The following is a 19,845-nucleotide window of genomic DNA, read 5'->3' as shown; positions in this document are numbered from 1 at the left end:
CAAATGCTTTCTTTGTATACCTCACAGTGAAGGGCAAGTGGATGTAGGAATGTGCTAAAACTTGCTGAATTGAATACATTTACTTATTTGTAATGACTTAAACTGCTAAAATCTAATTTGCCCTGAACAGAAGGAGTACTTTTACTAGGTAAAACAGGATAATTCTGTATGAAATAATTTTTTTTTAATGATGGGGACTTTTTGGAAACGCTTTTGTTGAACTTATAATAAATTTTGGTAACTAGAAATTCGAACTTTTAGAATTTCTAAAAGTTTCTGCACACCATTTGAGTAAAATAAAATACAGGCTCACACCTGTAATCCTAGCTACTCAGGAGGCAGAGATCAGGAGGGTCAAAGTTCAAAGCTATGGGCCAGGCAAATGGAGAAGACCCTATCTCTAAAAACTCAACACAGAAAAGGACTGGTGGGGTGGTTCAAGCAGTAGAGTGCCTGCCTAGCAAGCATGAGGCCCTGAGTTCAAACTCTACTACTGCCCCCACCACCAAAAAAAAATCAATTTTCGGTGAACTGTAGATTTCTTACCTTGAAATTTTAATTTTTTTTTACTTTGAGGTATGGGGGTTTGAACTCAGGGTCTACACCTTGAGCCACTCCACCAGCCTCCTTTTGTTTGTGATGGTTTCCTGCTCCTCCCTGCACCGCCCCCCCAAGGGTAGGGTCTCAGGAAGTATTTGCCTGGACTGACTTCCTCCTGATCTCTGATCTCTGCTTCCTTAGTAGCTAAGATTATAGGCAGGAGATGCCAGTGCCCAGCAGAAATTTTAATTTTTTAAAAAGTCTCTATACTGTAGTTCTTGGGAGTTAGTTTTAAAATGATGTATTAATTCTAAATACACATTAACTTTGCCTACTTAACCTTTTATATATGCTTTTGCAAATATATGCAAATATTTTATAAACATTTTGTTATGGTTCCCAGCTTTCCATTTAATAATATGTATAACTATTTTTCTCTGGTATCTTTGCATTACCACTAGATTTCATTTTAATCATTGCTTATGTTCTATAAATCTCTTTTGTGTATTGTTTTTTGGAGATAAATTTCCAAGAGTATATTACATTTCCAGAAGCAAATATTTAAGTATTTACTGAAATAATATGATAAGAGTCTAAAAGGAGAAACTTTAAACTATGTTAAAAGTTTTATTGGTTCATTTCTAGGCTGCTGCTCTATCACTTGAGCCATACCCCCAGCCCCTCTAATTCATATAAAGATTTATTTATTTTGTTTTTATTTTTTGCTTTATTTCAGGCAAGTCTGTCCATATGGGGATGGGGAAGCCTTGGCATTGTCCTTTTCCTAATAACGTTTGGACCCTTTGTAATATTTTATCTGGCATTTTATATCCTCTGCTTTGTGGGTGGGTAAGTATACTTAATGATAATTAGATATTTCATGTATCATGTCTTATTCAAAATGACTGTGAGAAATGAAATGAGTATGAGAACTGGGAGTATGATTTATTTCTGAATGCTATTTTCACAAATTGTGCTTATCAAAGTTTTTTTCTTTAAAGTAAAATTAATATACCCATATTATCAGAAGTACAGTTGGTTATCTTCAAAAATAAAATTTCAGTTTCTGAAGATATAAATTTTTTGCGATAATATGAAAAGTTATTCCCCTTTTAAAGTTGAAATTTTTTTATCTGTTGTGATAACTAAGATAAGTTAATTTGTAATGCCACATCAAGTTTTGCATTGTAGAAGATACCATTTTATTGATTAGACTTCAAATAATAATGTTAATTATTTCTTCTAATAAATACTGTATTTTGGCAATTTAAATAAATACCTGGTTTTACAGTTTTCTCTTTATGGTTATTTGGTTTAAAATGTTTATGTTTTCCAGCCATACCTTATTACAGCTTTGTACACAGAGCATTTGGTGTCTGTCAAGAATTGTAAGAAAATGTATAGATAAGTGAAATGCTTATTTATACAATCAAGATAATTTGCTGAAATGAGTATGTTGTTAATGTGTATACATTTATTTTTAAGTAATTGGTTGGAGCCTATAGGTTTAGAGGATTTAGCGGGAGTGACACATAAACAATGGTGTGAAAGACTGTATATGACTCTGAAGTGGTGACTTCTGAATATACTTACTGCCTATCACCTCTTGCAGGGTACAGTTTCGAAAGTCCTGTGTGGTCATTCTATAGAGCACACACTCACTGATGAGCAAGTGAGAGTTACTTAAGCAGTTATGTCAAAGACTCTTATATGGAGAGTCTCCATTATTTTCATAATGATTGTCTGGATAGGATATTTTGTACTGAAGTAATTAAACTTTTTTCAGCCACAGAAGTTAGATAAAATGGAGCTCAGAATATCTTTATTGATAAAGATGATTTAAGACTGTACAGGTCTGCAACGAGATGGGCTTTAAAACTACACTCCTCATTTACAAATTAAGGGCACAGCATGGGATAGCTGCATGGTAACCCCTTTCCCCCACATCAAGTCTGCTTTCACTGATTAAGAAGGAAATTATTTGTTTTAAGGAGTTGTTTCTCACAAAGGGAGAGATTGCTTTTAATTTCACTAATGAATTAGTTCCTGTCAGTAGTGAAGGAAAAGGTTTTAAAAATATTTTCCAATACTTTGAAAAGGGAGGAAATTGCAACTTTAGAGATGAAGTTAAGAGTGCTTGGAAGACCAAGGGATGAAGAATCATTTCTTTTATGTTAAACTCCATATAAAATTTGAGAAACAAAAGAAGGTGATCAGCCTACTTATTTTGAAGTTATGGGTAGTTTTATTTCTCTCAGAATCTGCTACTTTGTCAAGAAATAATTTAAAAAATCTTTTGGATACTTAACAGAATTCTGTAAAATTTTAGGTGAGGTGTTTATTGGAAGGTATGGGATGAGCATTGAAAACTTATTAGATATTTAGAGTTCCTTCCCTTCCCTTTCTCCTTTTACCTTCTCTTCCCCTCCCCTCCCCTCCACTTCACTCCCCTCCCCTTCCCCCCTCTTCCTCCCCTTTCTTTCCTACTGGGGATTGAAGTCAGGAACTGATAACTTGCTAGGCAAGTGTTCTGTCACTTGAACCACATCCCTGGTCCTTACTGTGTAAGATTTTAAAGATGTGTTTTTGTTGTTTTCCTTAAGCGTGCAAAGTTTGAAAGGAATTAATATACTTTCCTGTGGACCCCTTCCTTTTTGTTAAAAACTTAAGTTTTAAGTCTGCAGTTGCAATGTAGTTGGACTTGGGTCACATGATAAGGGGTGAACACTCACGAGAAGTATAGGGATAGGTAAGAAACCCAAAACATGAAAGTATTTTGTGTCCCTGATATAGAGGAACTAATACAGAAACCTTAAGGTGACAGAGTTCAACATGAGAAGGGGATCAGGAACTAGTCAAAAGGTCAGTCAGAGATGAATTAACTTGGGATGTAACACAGTGGTACATAATAAGCAATGTTAGGAATCTCTCCGTATAGCTATCCTTACCTCAACTAGCAAAAACGCGTTGTCTCTCTTTTTATTGCTTTTGTTTCTCTCCAACAAAATTAGAGGTAAGGGCAGAACAGATTCTGCCTGGAAGCAAAGGGGGGTGGGGGGGAGAGGGAGGGAGTGGGAATGGGGGAGGAGGTAGGGAGAGTGATGACCCAAACAATGTATGCACATGTGAATAAATGAATATTAAAAAAAAAGTCTGCAGTTTACTCATTGTAAACTGTTGATAATGTATGGTTTTTTTCTTATAATTAAAGCTAATTCATTGTTTAATGTAAATAAAACTTGGAAAGAAAAGCACAGATGTTTTGTTTTTACTGTGGGAAATTGTCAATATCATATTATGGTTATTTAATGGCATTTTGTTTAATTTGTTGGCTTATATAATCATTTGTAGCATCTGTTTTTACTTAAACCTCATAGCTAAACTATTAATTAGATTCTCTAATTTCAGACTGTTCCTTAGTTTGTCATGTTGTACCATGGGCAATGGTTAATGTTTTATTAGCCTGTTTCATAATGATGTTGTTTAGGAATACAAGGTTAACTTAATATAAGTACTTTATTGTGCTTGTAAGTGTGCTTAATAACCAAGTAAAACTGAAATATAGGGCCAACTGGAATCTTAGTAATAATATTAGCTATGACAGGTAGGTGAAATTTACTGATCATTCCAAGGCCGGCCTCTAAAAAAACAAAAACAAAATTAATGACAGGAACTGACCTTACCCTTTATGGTACCTGTACTTGAAGATTAGTGAAATGGCAGGTGGTAGTAACAAAAAGTTGAAGACTTTGAGAATCTTCTTACTTTCAGTAGTTGAGGTTGACCATATTTGATGATTTCACTGTTCCTTTCTTGTCACTGCTGTTTTGGAATCATTATAAGACTACTATGAAATTATTATAAGGTTAAAATTTCATTTTCTTTTATGGATTTCTGAGGATTTTGATTTTAAAATTTAAAAACACAAATAGCAAGAGTATTTAGTCAGTACTTACTGTAATTTTAAAGTAGTATTGTTGTAGCTTATTCCTTTGTTTTAAAAATAATGAATGTTTTGGAAATAAATTTATATTTCTTTTCATAATTTCTGCCTTATTTTAAAATCATTCATAAACTGGATCACTTTTTCCTTTATAGCTTTTTTGTTTATTCTGTGGTAATAGCAACAAATTAATATTAATACTTCACCTTTAATTAACTTTAATTAATTTAACAGAACTGTAGAATTAGGTTATATAGCTATAGATTTAGATCTTTTTTGTCTTTATCCTTGTGAGTAGGTAGTCTGATTATTTAATGAGGACTGATTTTTCTAAAGTTTGAAAATTGAGATTCTTTCTTCATGAAATAATATTTGATTAAAATATTATAGACATTATATAATTCACAAAATTTTTACAGCTGTCCTAAACAAAGCAATTTCTTGTTTTGCCAAATTTCCAGACTATATTTTTAATGAATACACCATAAATTCTGAAAAGTAATTTGAATATAGATATGTTAAGGTATAGAAATATTTTGCCTTTGTATCTGTAATTACTTTTTTTTTTTTCCTCTCTAGGGGTTTAGTGGTTACTCTTCTGTTTGGAAAAACAAACTCAGAAAAGTACCTAGAGCAGTGTGAACACTCATTTCTTCCTCCAACATCAACTGGGGTTCCTAAGGTAAATAGTGTGAAGAATGTAAAACTGCAAAGCCCAGTTCTTTGCAGTGATGATAATGTGACAACCTGTATGGTTGGCAGATTTTCCTGTCCATTAATGCACACTATAAATGTATGGAAGACTGTGTGATCATACTTAATTTTTAAAAATTTTGCCTTAAAAACTTTCTTTGTGTTAGATGTGAAAAAGTGGGAAGGCAAATTCAAGGGAAAATAGTCGGTTAGGTGGTTAGTTGGTTAGTTTAATGTGGATGTTTTTTCCTGCTGTTTTAACAGCGAATGTCAAAACATTATACATATGTACTGTATTACTTTCCATTATTGAAAAGAATTTCACTCCTACTGACTTTCATAGTGATAATCTTTTCTAATACTATAACTTTCTTCTTAGTACTGTATGTTTATTATAATTATAATGCATATTAATTATACAGATTTAAGGGTTTCACTGTGACATTTCCATATATGCATATGTCATGCTTTGATCATATCCTCTGTTCTGTCCTCTCTTTCTTTTTTCTCCTCTTCTCTTTGGTTCCTTCCCTTTCCTAATAGTCCCTCTTTTCAGGTTGTCTTTTTTTTTTTTTCCATTTTTCTTTTTTAGGTTTTACATATGATACTTGTTTTTCTGTCTGTCAGGCTTATTTCGCTTAACATGATGTCCTCCAGTTTCATCCATCTCCCTGCAGATGATATGAGTTCATTCATGAGTTCACTTATATATGCATACCGTATTTTCTTTATCCGTTCATCTGTTGATGGGCTCCTAGGCTGATTTTATATCTATCTTGGCTATTGAGGATAGTGCTGCAGTAAATAAACATGGTTATGCAGATTATCTCTTGTATACTGACTTCAGATAAACACCTAGTAGTGGTATATCTAAATCTAATACAACTTTTTTTATAATCTGAAACTTTTCTCTCTTCCTTTAGAAGGTTTATTAATATGTATTTGAGTTTCTAAGGAAATGGGCCTTTTCTTTTGTTTTGAAATATTTTTTAGCCATTCGTTGTTTCCATTCATTTGAGAGAATGGGAAATATCTTGAGAATTAAGATACTAAATAGTAACAAATCATAGTGAAAACTAGTTACATCTTCATAACCCATTTTTAGTAGATGGTATAAAATAAGTTTCAATTTGCTATTTCAAAAATATTATTTATAAGTATATTTTGTGAAGATATTTTAGTGGTTTTATGTTATACCTTAAAGTGGATATTGTATGTTAGTCATGCATTTTAACAAAAGGGATATGTTCTGAGAACTGCATGGCTAGATGATTTTGTCATTTTGTGAGCATCATAGAGAGCACATACAAACGTAGATGATAACAGCTTATTACACACCTAGGCTATATGGTCTAGCCCATTGCTTCTAAGAAGCAAAACTGCATAGTACGGAATACTGTGGCCACTGGAACATAGTGATATATGTGCATCTAAATATAAAATGGTGTGAATACTGTATACACATGTATGTAAATGGCAAAATGAGACTTGTTGAAACTATTCCAGGAATGGGGGGAGAGGAGATAAAGGAGAAAGATGTAGTGTGAGTTCAAGTATGATGTATTGCAAGAACTTTTGTAAATGCCACAATGTACCCCCAGCACAATGATAAAAAAAAATTAACCCCCCAAAATCCCAAATTAATTAGAAAAACAAAAAGAAGAAAGAAAAACTACAGTAAAAATATGACCTGAAAGATAAAACATGACACACCTCTTACCCTCTTATAAGCCAGTTACCATGAAACCATGAATGGAGGTTGCAGGACTGGAAGTGACTCTGAATGAATCAACGAGTGAAGGTCTAGGACATTATTGGACAGTACTGTAGACTTTATAAACACTGTATGCTTAACGTACACTAAATTTGTAAAATATATTTTTATTCAGTAATAAATAAGCTTTAGGTTACTGTAACTTTTTACTTTATAAAGTTTAAAAATATTTAAAACTTTTTGTACTTGTTTATAACACTTAGATGAAAACACAAAATACCATATAAAGATAGAAGAGGACACACACGCTAGTCTGAACCTCCACATTGTGCTCCCTTGGAAAGCTTTCAGGAGCAGTAGCACATACATAGAGATTCATCTCCCATGACTTGCTGCTGTTCTTCTTGAGACAGTGCCACTTTTTTCAGAAGCATTTCCATGGTGGTTTGCTTGGTTCCTTTTTTCATCATGGATTTCCTTATAAGTACATAATGCACTATGAACATTCCTTTCTACATGAACATTCCTTTCTACTAATGAAAGCCTTTTAGTTCTGGGGTCCATGTTTTCATAATTTTAGGTCAGCAAAAGCTTCTGTTAGACCATTCACTGAATTGTAAATTTTATCCATCATTACTAAAATGTTACATGGTGAATGACTGTACATATGTTACTTAGATTTATATTTTGAAGAGTCTCTCATTACTTTTACCTATGCCCAGCTATTGATCTTTCTAAGAGTAAAGAAAAACAGAGGAGTTTATCTTCCTTAGTTCTTAAAATTGTCCCTAAATAAAGCCATTTAAAAATATATTCACTTTGCAGCTGGTGTACTGTTTATGAGTAGAGAAGGAGGTAGAGTTTGAATAAAGAGATATTAATTTGACTCACCTGGGACACTTAATTTTAGAGTTTTAAAGTTTCATTGAATTATGACATTAATATACCCCTACATTTTCAGTTTTCCCTCATTGTAAATAATGTTTGCTAATTTAGATTCTTGAGGATAATAATATTTTTTCTGGATGTCTACTTTAGTTAGTTTGAGAAATAATACTTTGCTTATGTTAGAGTCTCAAATTATTTACTGACTTGAAGATAATGGAAGGAAGTTACAATGAATTGAATTTGAAGTAAACCTGAGAGATTTTAAATCAAGAAACAACTGAATAAAATATTATGATTTCTTTTAAGTGTTTAGAAGAAATGAAACGGGAAGCCAGGACTATTAAGATTGATAGAAGATTGACAGGTGCCAACATAATTGATGAACCTCTCCAGCAAGTGAGTTTCAGTATATGGTATTGAATTTCATATATTGTGTGCTAGGTATACATGCTAACTATACTAGAATAAACATTTTGGCTGTTTAAATAAATGCTGGGATTTTATGATAATGCTGTCCTTGAATTTTGAACTTACAGATGTTGTTTTATAAAGTACCTATCATGAACTGGTTTACTTATGAAAGCCTATAATTAAATCCGTATTTTGAAAAAAAGTTTTGCTGACATTTGATAATGTTTTTAATAATTTTATCACTAAAAGTATTAAAGTATTGTTCTCGCTGATGAACAGCTTAGTAGTTTGGTAGATCAGACTTTTTTTCTATTAATTTTATTACTTAAAAAAATACAAATACTTGGTTTGATTTAAAAAAATGTTTAAAAATCAGAATTAGGGAAAAAGTTATTTCCCCTAAATATTTCTGTTGCTTTTGATTATATGATCATTATATAAATATTTTTTGCTTTAAAAATTTAACATTTATTTAATAAATGAATGCCTACTTAGTTTATCTGATTTGCAAAAATTGTGCATCGAGTAAAATTATTTCTGTTTATGGATTAACAGTGCTATTGACTATCAAAAATATTAGCAAAATGAAGTGTACTGCATTTTTTTTAATTAGACTGTAATGGATCTGATGATATAATCTTGGAAAAAACTTTGGTTTTTTTGAGAATTAGTGTCCATCAGCATTATTTTGCATACCATTTCATCAAACTGATTTAAATCATTCATATTATAGTACTGAAAAAAATTTTTTTTTCTGCAAACTTTGTCTTTACTTCAACTTGGATAAGATTTGGCCATAGACAGTGTTTTAATAAAGAAAAAAAAATGGGGCAGTGGATGAGTTGGGATACTAGAATAATTAGAAAAATTTTGAAATGGTTTTTAGCTTGATGATGTTTTTATAATGAAATCAGGGATTTACTATTACATTTTAAGATGTACAGAATAAATAAAATATGTCAGATAATGGTCTTTGATTTTGATTTGCTGCTGTTACTTTAAAAACTCTAAAACGCTGGTTTTTCCCAATATTTTTGTTGCAGGTTATCCAGTTTTCCTTGAGGGATTATGTCCAGTATTGGTATTATACACTAAGTGATGATGAGTCTTTTCTTCTTGAAATTAGGCAGACTCTTCAAAATGCACTCATTCAATTTGCTACTAGGTAAGGTTGCTGCATTATATTTATGCAGAAAAATGTAGATACATTATTTACTCCAGTAGAGAAAATAACTTTAATTGAGAGAGGATTGTTGACTAAAAGGTAAGTAGAATAGTAGATTATTATTGTGGGATAACTCCCAGATTACAGAACTGGAGCCCCTACAAGCTTTAAATTATCCTAGATTTGAAATTTTTATAGAATTCTTGCCTTAATTAAGCCCTGTTCTCAGTCTGTATGTCAGATTTTTTGCATACAGTGTCTAAATAGGTGACTTTTCAAATCGTTTACTCCACTTACTGATAATACCTTTCTCCCCTCTTTTGTGGATGCTCTTATTTTATTAAAGTGCTGTGCTATGGAAGTATATTAGTTTTGGTATAACTGCTCTTCCTCAATGCAATTTCAGTACAGCTGTTTTAACATTGACACATACCTGGTAGAAGTCCACTTCAAGGGAGGAGAGGAACCAAAGGAACATAAGTCAGTGCAGAATATTCAGGTTTTTTGTTTGTGTGTTTATTTATGTTATAAGAGAAGTATATTTTGAAGAGTGTTTTAAGAAACTTTTCTTGTGAAATATACTAAAATACTGACTTTACAAACAAGAATGTGTACTTCTTTCCATATGACAAAAGTATTCTGGCCAATATTCCTTGTGCTTAAACTACTTGACTTCTGGAGGGTAGAGGACCATTTCATACGTGTTTAAATTAATGTTGACTTTCGTTTTTGTTATTGAAAAATCTTTTAATTCACAACCTTGTATGAAAGGGAAAAGTTGTACTCTAGAAATTATTTTTGAAAGAAAAGATTTTGTGTTTAGATGACTTTGTAGATACTTTTTTTTCTAATGTAAAATATTTTACTGCCCAGCACACATAGAGGTTTCTCTGCTAGCCTGTATTCTCAATGGGTATGCTCTCAAATTTGAAGATTGCATTCTCCAGCCAATCTAACTTCTCATCGTTTGGGTTCTTTATAGTACTGTCTTCTGATTCTAAGTCCTTGAGAATAGAGCTTTGCCCTAGGACTGCTAAGTTTTCTGTAGGTATTTTCATCTTTCCCTGTCAGAACCTTTCCTTTATAACTCAGTTGATCCTAAAGGTTTAGATTGGGAGGAGGGAGGGAGAAGGATGAAATATGTTTCTTAGTGTCAGGTCATTGGGGAGCCCTGCACGAGGTTTGTGGTTTGGATAGTAATACTAGTTATAGAGAAAGATTTGTACTCCTTCTTCCTCATGATTAGCAACAAACAAACTCACCATTCAGAATTACTGATGATGCATACTCACCATGGAACATAGGAAATATAATTAGTCTTATCAATGAATATCAGAAATTGGATTTTATCTCTTGTATTTTATATGCATCATTATTGAATGTCAGATTTTTCTTTCCATAGAACTATTCTGAATAATTATTCACTAATTGTTTTCTGTAGTACTACTATCCTAATGATTTTTATTTTTTCATTGAATGGGTAGGAATAAAAAGAGTTCATTATTCTTGTGTGTGACCACTTAGGATCATATTAAAATGTAACAAATTCTTGGCCTGGAAAGAAATTTGAGCTAGTAATTTGAAACCTTGAGTTTGTATTCTAACTTTACCACTTAGTTGTGGTACTGTGAGCAAGTAGTTTAAAGTGAGTGTAATAATATCCGTCTTATTGTGTGTTTCTCACAAGTTTTTGTTAGGATCAAACTCATGTATTCATTCAACTAATATTTTGGGCTGACTCTGTACCAGGTGCTGGGGATACAGCAGTGAATAAAATTTAAGTTTCTTCTCAGTAATAATATGCATGTCAATGTTGCGAAAATTGTGAGTGAATTTAGAAATTTAATTGTTACGACATCCAATGCACATAATTTCACAGATAAGAAAGCTAAGGTTAGTTAAGTGGTTTAGCCTCATGTTGTCCAGTGTATTAGAGTGGAATTGGAATGAAATTGTTGTTAATAATGGTGTTCCTTCTCCCATTCTCTGTCAAATACATTATGATCTAAGTATTCATCTTAGTTTCTTGCCCTTGCAATGATTTCTCTGGTTTTGAATCATTCGTCTCCTTTTTGTCTCACTCCATGTCTAAAGTTTTTTTCCCCCTATAATATTCTATATTATCAAGTGTAATATTTGGGTGATCACTGGAAAAGCCAGAAAAGTGATTTTTTTTTTCCTGTCTTAGGCTTATTTGAACTTGTATTTCCAATTGGCGATTGGTCTTAAGTTTTGGCAAACTAGAAAAGCTGATAACTCCTTTAGGGACTGCTTTGAGGCTAAAAGTAATATCAAGTAAAGCCCTGAGCAAGGCTCAGTGGTTGTTTATTGGTTTGTGCCTTCTCTTTGAATGGCTTTCCTTGGTTGGCTTTTTCTGTTACTACGTAACTACACATCTTACTAGAAAGTCCATGACTATTTCCAGTGACAACGTGAAGGATATTAGGTCTGTTTACAAGCCCTCAAATACTTCTGTTATCCTTGTTCTGTGCTGTCTGTTGTATACTGTAGACCACGTGACAGGAACACATTTTCACTCTTCTTCAAGTAAATCTTAACCAGGAGCCCACAAACCTGAAAATGTATACAAAACTAACTTTTTTTTCCCCTATTGAGTGCTTCCATAAATTTAATTTTTTTCTTTTTCTCTTTTTTTTTTGGGGGTGGGGTGGGGTGGATGTGGGTCTTACCATGTAGACCAGGCTGGGCTTAAGCTCTTGATCTTCCTGCCCCAGCCCTCCTGAGTGCCAGCATAGGGCATCCACCACCATGCTCAGCTTAGATTTGATTTTTAAAATGCACCTGTGAATCAGAGACTATCTAGGAACCACCAGGTTCCTGTTCTTATTTGTCAGCTTTAAGAAACAATTAGAAAATGTTGGCATAAAATGAAGTTCTAACTTTGAGGAAAAATGGGAAGAAAACTTCATACGTTGATTCTGAAGTCCTGATTTGAGCTTTAGCTCTTTTACTTATTAAGCTCTGTGACCTGGAATGGGAAAAACATATAAATTATTTGAGTCTGGGGATATTAGCCCATATCTCCTTCTCAGGTTGTTGTTTGAACTGAATGACATCACATGTGAGAGGACTTTGTAGTGATAACCACCTTACCTCAGCTTTGGAACCTGTTGTTCCAGTTGCAGCTGGGGAAAGGAAACTTTCCTTTAATGCCCTTGAGTTCTTCTTTACTGTGGACCCTAGGTGTGAGTTAGACTGATGCTGTTTAGGGAGGTGAATTCTTGATAACACATGTATTTTTATTCCCCCTTCAAATAAGATATTATGACATAGGATAAAGATCTCTGGACTAGGTGTCAGAAGATCCTTGTTACAAGTCTACCTTTACCACACTAAGTTACAGGCACACTAGAAGACAAATCCTTAACATCTGTGTAAAATATTTGCAGCAAATGCAGAGTTGTTGAGGAACATAGAAGATAATGTGGATGAAACATTTTGTGAAATAGTCATCAACCCAAACAACAGAGACATTTGAACAAGTTAATTGGGTTTCTGTGACTCAATCATTTAGCACATGTAACTGTTCAATAATGACTAGCTTTGCTGTTATTCCTTAGTGTTTTTCTAGTTATATACACAAAATTTTTTTACTTTGTCTTAGCTTTGTAGTGAGTGCAGGAAAAGCAAAATTAAATGAAGTGAAATGGAAAGAAATGAAATACTTAATTTATGATGTACTGAAAATAATTTATCATGTACAGATGAATGGACCAGAGAAACTGAAGACTTTATTTAGGTTGAGACTGATACCAGCCTTGAAGAATGGGTGAGGCCTGAGATGCAGAAAGATGAATAGTACTAGCACAGTTCTAAAAAAGAGGATAAGGATGGTGTAGAAACCATAAGGAGATTCAGGTGAACAAGCAAACTTGTTTTGCTCTTGAAAGTAAAATGTGATTATGATTTCTCTCCATATCTGTTGTCCATAACTCTTTAAGTTTAGCAGAAAGAAGTTACATTCTGACTCCACTGTGTTTCTTCTTGATTTTCCCATGGAGCAAGGAGGTATAGATAAATAGGTTTCAGAATTCACTGACCATAATGCTAATGATTTTTCTGTTTGGAAGGACAGGAATATTCTTTATTTATTTTAATTTTTTTTTTTTTTTTTTACTTTCTACTGACACTGGCAAACAAAAAGCCAGTGTCAGCATTATTAGCATATATGAATTGTATAGGAGGGATTCATTGTGACATTTATATATGTGTATGTTTATAACATACTTTAATTACATTTACCCCCTTCAACATCATTCTCCTTCATCTCCTCTCCCCTCCCCTTCTTAAAACAATTTCAGCAGGTTTCATTATTCTGTTTTCATACATGTATACAGAGTACATCCACCATATTCACCATCCCTGTTTACTTTTCCCCTGTCCACTAATATCCATCCTTAGACAAGGATATTCTTAGTAAAACACTATTTTTCTTACTAACTTTGCTATAGAAATAATGAAAGGCAATGATATATTCCTAGACTTGTCTGAAAGGCAGCAATAACCCAAAGAGTAGATAATTTGCAACAATAAAGTTTTAACACTTTATTTATTTGTTTATTTGTCATTTCATATTTGGTGCCATTTGAAAACTTAGCTCAAAGCTGACATTACTCAGAAAGAAGGTTATTGCCATATTTATTGCTATAGAGCAGAAATAATTAGAAACCATTTAAACATTTAAAAAAGAAAAAATAAGTTAATGTTTTTATATCTATAAAATAGATGAGATGATAATTATATATTTATATAATTCACATCCTATACTGTTCACCACTTAAAGTCAGTGGCTTTTAGTATACTCATGGAGTTGTATAACATTCATAACAATCAACTTAAGAATATTTTAATGCCCTCACAAAGAAACCTATTATCCTTGGTGTTGACCACTCTCTTCTATATTCCTCTTGTGGCTCTAGATACCTACTAATCTTTTTTGTCTCTGTGTATTTGCATATACTTGCATTTTATAGGAATGAAATACTATGGGTGGTCTTTTGTGGTTGGTTCTTTCACTTGGCATAATGTTTTTAAGGTTCATTCATGTTGTAACATGTATTAGTACTTAATCCTTTTTGTTCTTGAATAATATTCCTTTGTACAGATATCCCACATTAATATTTATTTATTAGCTGATGAGCATTTCAGTTGTTTGTACTTTTTGGATTGGGTGAATAGTGCTACTGTGTGCATTGGTGTATAAGTTTTGTATGAATATATATTTCATTTCCCTTGGGCATATGTCTAGAAATGTAATTTCTGGGTCATAGTTTTGATCTTTTGAGGAAATGCATATTACTTCAGAATGGCGGAATTGTGTTACATCCCCACTAGTGATGTCTTAGAGTTCAAACTTATCCATATCTTTGCCAACCCGTTGTTGTTTGTCTTTTTTATTGTAGCCATCCTAGTGGGAATGAAGCAATATTTCATTATGAATCTGATAGCTCATCATATTGAGCATCTTTTCATGTGCTTATTGGCCATTCATGTTTCTTCTTTAGAGAAATGTTTATTCAGATCCTTTCTCTACTTTTAAATGAGATTACTTGTCATTTTTATTATTGAATGTACAGTATACTATACTGCCTGTTATTTTTTCAAATGCAGTTTTATTGGACTGTCATGCTTATTTGTTTGCATTTTTTTCATAGCTAACTTTAGGCAAAGTTGACTAGCTATGACAAAGGTGATATGGCCTGCAATGTTGCCTAAAATAGCTGTTACTTGGCTCTTTAATAAAACGTTAACTGATCCCTACTTTTGTAGCCATTAAAATATTTCAGCATTATCATTAAATGTATCAGAAATCTATTAGAATGGAAATCACACAAAGTAGTACATTATATAATTCCAGCTGTATAAAATTTGTAAATACTTATATTAAAAAGATATGCACTAAATATTAGTAATGATCTTTGGATTGCTGGTTTATGGCTAAAGATAGGTAATCAGGAGATCTAAAGAAGGAGATTGTATTTTATAGAATAGATGTTTATTACTTTCCTCCAGAAAAATCTCATGCAGTTAGTCTGTTAGGTGACTTGAACATTGGTGAAGAGAAAGATAATTAATCATGTTAAAAGTAGCATTTGTTTTTGTATACATTTCAGTTATACTTACCATACAGCTTAATCAACTCCTAAGTTAGGTTGAAGAAATATAAGTATGGTCATACTAGTTTCTTTGAAAGCTAAGTCACTAGCTTCCATATTACTCAAAGCTAGTTAAGTATTGTGGTTGGATTACATGTATAAAATACAACTGTGAAATTTTGAGAAAAAGTCTTAAAAGATCCTGCTTTCAGTTTTGCTCACAATTGCCTTTAGTTGCCATGCCATATTAGAGTAAGTGGAAACTATAGCTTTTGAAGTATGGAAGCAGTTTGTGGTTTATTCAAGACAAGTGGCATGTTAACACCACTCCACAGAGCCTTCTTGCAAGAAGGTCTTAGTTCTGAAAGATTTGTATATAATTTGTTACATGATGTGAATTCATGTCTCCTTATTTTGATCAAATATTTAGATTTACCTAGTTTTCTTTATACTCTCTCATGTAAGATTATTGTCTTATTTAGCTAAAATGGCCTATAAGCTGAGTATCCTTAGAAAAAACAAATGCTGAGAAGTGATGTGACTTGCAGAATTTCATAGCTACATGAACTGGTGGGTTTTATCCTCAAATAAGGATAGCTGTGCCAGTCTAGTGCTTATTTTAGAAATACTTAATTGATTTTGGTGTTTTTTGTGTTACTATTCACGAGCTGTGCAGTTTTTAGAATAGATAGAACAAGCAAAGCAACATATATTACCCCATTCTCAGCCTACATATTTGTGACATTCCTTGCTTTTTTAAAGGCATTAGCCTTAAGTAGCTTTGAGGTAGAAGAGCTTTTCAGTTTATGAACTGTTTAAGAACTTTAAGGAGAAAGTAGTGACTACTTTTATATTCTTCCAACAGCCATTCTCCAAGCACTTGTTAACAGTGTTTTGGCCCTAAAAGAGGAATCAATAAATCAGTATATTTCAAGTACCTCAAATGTTAACACTAACTTATCCTCCTAGGATACAACTATGAATAAAATAGACATGGTCAAGTACAGCAAAGTCTGTGCCTGCCTGAGATTTTTTTATTATAATACTGGGAATATTTAACTGCAGGTTGTGTCATAAAAGGTATAAAGTTTGGTGTTATTAGAATATATAACTGGAAAACCTGATCCAGTTAGTCTAAGGAAATAGTGGAGAGGACAGGTTTAATAAAGGCTGCCAAATGGGATTGACATTGTAGATGAGCTCTAGGTATAAGTCAGACTTTTTAAGTCAGTGTGGGGGACAATAGGGAAATTTGTGGAGAGTGGGTAAAGGTAAGCAAACTTGTTAGAGGAAATAGTTTGTCCAGAGGCACTTGAGACATATTTGAGTGGCATATTTGTGCTTGAGAAATGCAGTGAAAGCCTGTGGGTTTCCAGCATAGAGAGAATGGAAAAGGGTGAAATAGATGCTGAGAAGGAAATAAGCAAATGTGCAGGGATGCAAGATCTGAGACAATGTGTTCATGCTTAGCCCTGGGACTAAAGAGGAGATATTGAAAAGTTTTTAAAGCTCTCATTTTGTGTGTATTTGTGTGTCTACATCTGTCTGTCTATCAATCATCAACATCTATCTATCATCTGTTGACTGCTCTATGGAAAATGAAATGGAAGGAAGATGAGAGTAGGATAGTGGTGAGAAGTAGGTTGCTGGCATTAGAGATAGAAATAAGGACATGCAAAATGTATACTTTAAGGGTTTTCTTTGCTTTGGTGTTTCAGTTAAAACTTCATTTCTTGTTCCTTTTCTAGTTAACCTTACTTCTTATAACCACTTTGTCAAAACATTAGCTTTAGGGGACTACTGTAAATTTTATCATTTTAGATTAGGCTTGATTATATCACTTATATTCTGGGTCATATAAGAAGTAGACTCTTATTTTTAAATTAAAGAAATGATACCGTGTAAGTAAAAATAAAATAAAGGTGTAGGCCATAAGATCCATTCTGTAATAACCCATGTGTTTTTACCAGAATAAGTGTCTTCTGGGAGGATATTTTAAACAAAGTGAGTAAAAGCTTTGGGAATCAAAGCATTTTAAGGATAACTGATATTAGGAGCTGTATAGTGAATATAATAAAATGAAGTGTAGCTGTTACATAACTGAATACTTTTTATCCACAGTCAACTTACATATGTATCTTGCACCATGATTTTAGAAAGTACTTCACTGTCATCAAAATATTTTTTAATTTTCTAACACAAATATTATTGCAATTGTAGTGTATTTATAAATTGGACTCTGTATACTGTTCTCTGTAATCTAGAAAAAAATGCTTTGAATTGAGATTCCTCTTAAATTTGCATATAGTCATTGGAAGAAAGTCAAAGACAAGGAAAATAAAATTATGTTGAATATAGAGATAGAATGTTGTTTTGCTGACTTCCCCCACCCTTATATGTTTTTATGGTAAATAGAAATCTGTATTTAAAATTTAAAATATGTTGTATCATATATTAGCATTGCTGGTGATTTCACTCATTTTAAATGTCATTATGGCAGCTAAAATTGATGAGTTATATTTTGTTTGAGAATTATAGTAAATTTAATAGCATTGCACCATTAAACAGAAAAGATATAACTTGAAACATTTTATGTATTATTATTCTAAATTTGTTACAATGAACCTTTTGTGGATTAAATTAGTTAAATTTTACTTTTATAAAACTGACAAATATGGATGACTTTGAATAAACATGTAAAAAATTTTGAAGCATGCTTACAAAGATTGTGAATTCAGTTTTTTAAATAAAAGGAAAAAGGACTCTAGAGATAGCTAGGCTGAAGTTTTTGAGGCTAATACTGTTACCAAGTTGAGTTGCATTTATTTAGTGAATAGCTCTTATATTCTAAATAATGTTAATTCTTCTTCAGATCCTGGAGCTCAAGGAAACCTTTCAATGTTTCTTTGTTTTTGTGTTCATATACTTATAGCATTCTCTTTCTTTACAAGTACATAATAAACTGTAGTTGTACCTTTAAAATTAGCATATGAGTGTTAATGACTGTATTTTTTGGAAAACAGTCTTCTGTTATTTTTCTCAGTGCCAGAACTCTAAAGTTTCCTCTCAAAAAGTTGACAGTAATCAAGTCACCTCTTCACAAGTTGTTTAGTACACATGTATAGGTAATTACCACAGTGAATTATTGTATACTTTCTGGTTCCCCATTGCCCTTGCTTCTCCCCTATTTCCCAGTATCTTTATGAACAGATTCCTTGTATTCTGTCTACTTGATGTGTTCCTGAAAAGATGAATTAATTTTACTGCCATTTTGAAGAAAAACAGCATTATTTCTAATGGTCACATTTGTAAGTGCTAGTGTACATACAAATAGAAATCAGTCAGGATCATACTAGAGGTATTTGGTTCAGAACTTGGGTTGTATAACTAAAAAGAGAATGTGGAAAATTCAGAATGGGTGCAGAAGAAACCAAGAAATATATGAAATAATTATAGGATGAGAAAATACATGATATACCTGAAGCCAGACTCTTTTCAGATTTAACTGGGGTAAATAATTTCTTTACTTTTTAAAAGAATTTAAATAGTACTTTTAAGCTTTGGCACATAAAATATCTAAAATAATATTGTCAGAAGACTAAGCAAGGTAATTTGATACACTTTGGTTCTTGTGAAATGGAGTCTAAGATATAAAAATAATGAATAAAATCTCAGAATAAATAAATTTGCAGTCTTTGTTATAATCATGTTGTCTGTCAGTAGTCATTAAAATGAGCTTATATTTTTGTAAAGAATTTATATAATATTTTGTAATGTCTTTTTTCTAAGGTCCAAAGAAATAGACTGGCAACCGTATTTTACTACACGCATTGTAGATGATTTTGGCACACACCTACGAGTATTCAGAAAGGCTCAACAGAAAATAACTCAGAAAGATGATCAAGTGAAAGGTAATGTATTCATTCTATTTGAGAACGAGGATGTAAATATCTGTTCTATCACTTCATATGTCCTGAATTCTTTCTTTTTTTCAGGTACAGCTGAAGATCTCGTAGATACCTTCTTTGAAGTTGAAGTTGAAATGGAAAAGGAAGTTTGTCGTGACCTAGTGTGCACTTCTCCCAAAGATGAAGAAGGTTTTCTTTTTAATAAAACACTTTTTCAAAATAGTAACTGGTTAAAGATAAGATAGCAGAACAAATTAAGGTGAAATTATTCTTCCTCAAGACAGGTAGCATAGTGAAAGCACTATATATTTTTAACTCTTGTAAGTAGTTTTCCACATTTAAAAAAAATACAGTAAGCACACCATTTTATGATTAAGCATTTATATTTTATGAATTAAAATAATTCATTTTCCCCTTGAATTTGTTATTTCTGCTTCAAGAGCATACTTGTTTGCCCTAAAATATTT

General features: G+C 32.4%; 1 protein-coding gene across 3 annotated transcripts in view; it reads left to right on the top strand.

The window, feature by feature from the left end:
• The window catches only part of Snx13 (sorting nexin 13), a 128,859-nt gene that overhangs the window by 44,249 nt on the left and 64,765 nt on the right, over positions 1 to 19,845 (top strand). For all 3 annotated transcript variants that reach the window (XR_012445227.1, XM_074065087.1, XM_074065088.1), the window contains exons 2-7: positions 1,277 to 1,389; positions 5,063 to 5,165; positions 8,085 to 8,174; positions 9,233 to 9,354; positions 19,260 to 19,381; positions 19,466 to 19,567. Coding sequence is in view for 2 of the 3 variants with exons in the window: in XM_074065087.1 (XP_073921188.1) it covers positions 1,277 to 1,389; positions 5,063 to 5,165; positions 8,085 to 8,174; positions 9,233 to 9,354; positions 19,260 to 19,381; positions 19,466 to 19,567 (652 nt within the window). In the remaining variant the exon portion in view is untranslated. The remainder of the gene's footprint in view (positions 1 to 1,276; positions 1,390 to 5,062; positions 5,166 to 8,084; positions 8,175 to 9,232; positions 9,355 to 19,259; positions 19,382 to 19,465; positions 19,568 to 19,845) is intronic.

This window comes from Castor canadensis, chromosome 2, assembly GCF_047511655.1.
Source record: "Castor canadensis chromosome 2, mCasCan1.hap1v2, whole genome shotgun sequence".
Taxonomy (NCBI): domain Eukaryota; kingdom Metazoa; phylum Chordata; class Mammalia; order Rodentia; family Castoridae; genus Castor; species Castor canadensis.
Note: the sequence above shows the minus strand (reverse complement) of the source record. Positions and strands in the feature narration are given on the sequence as shown.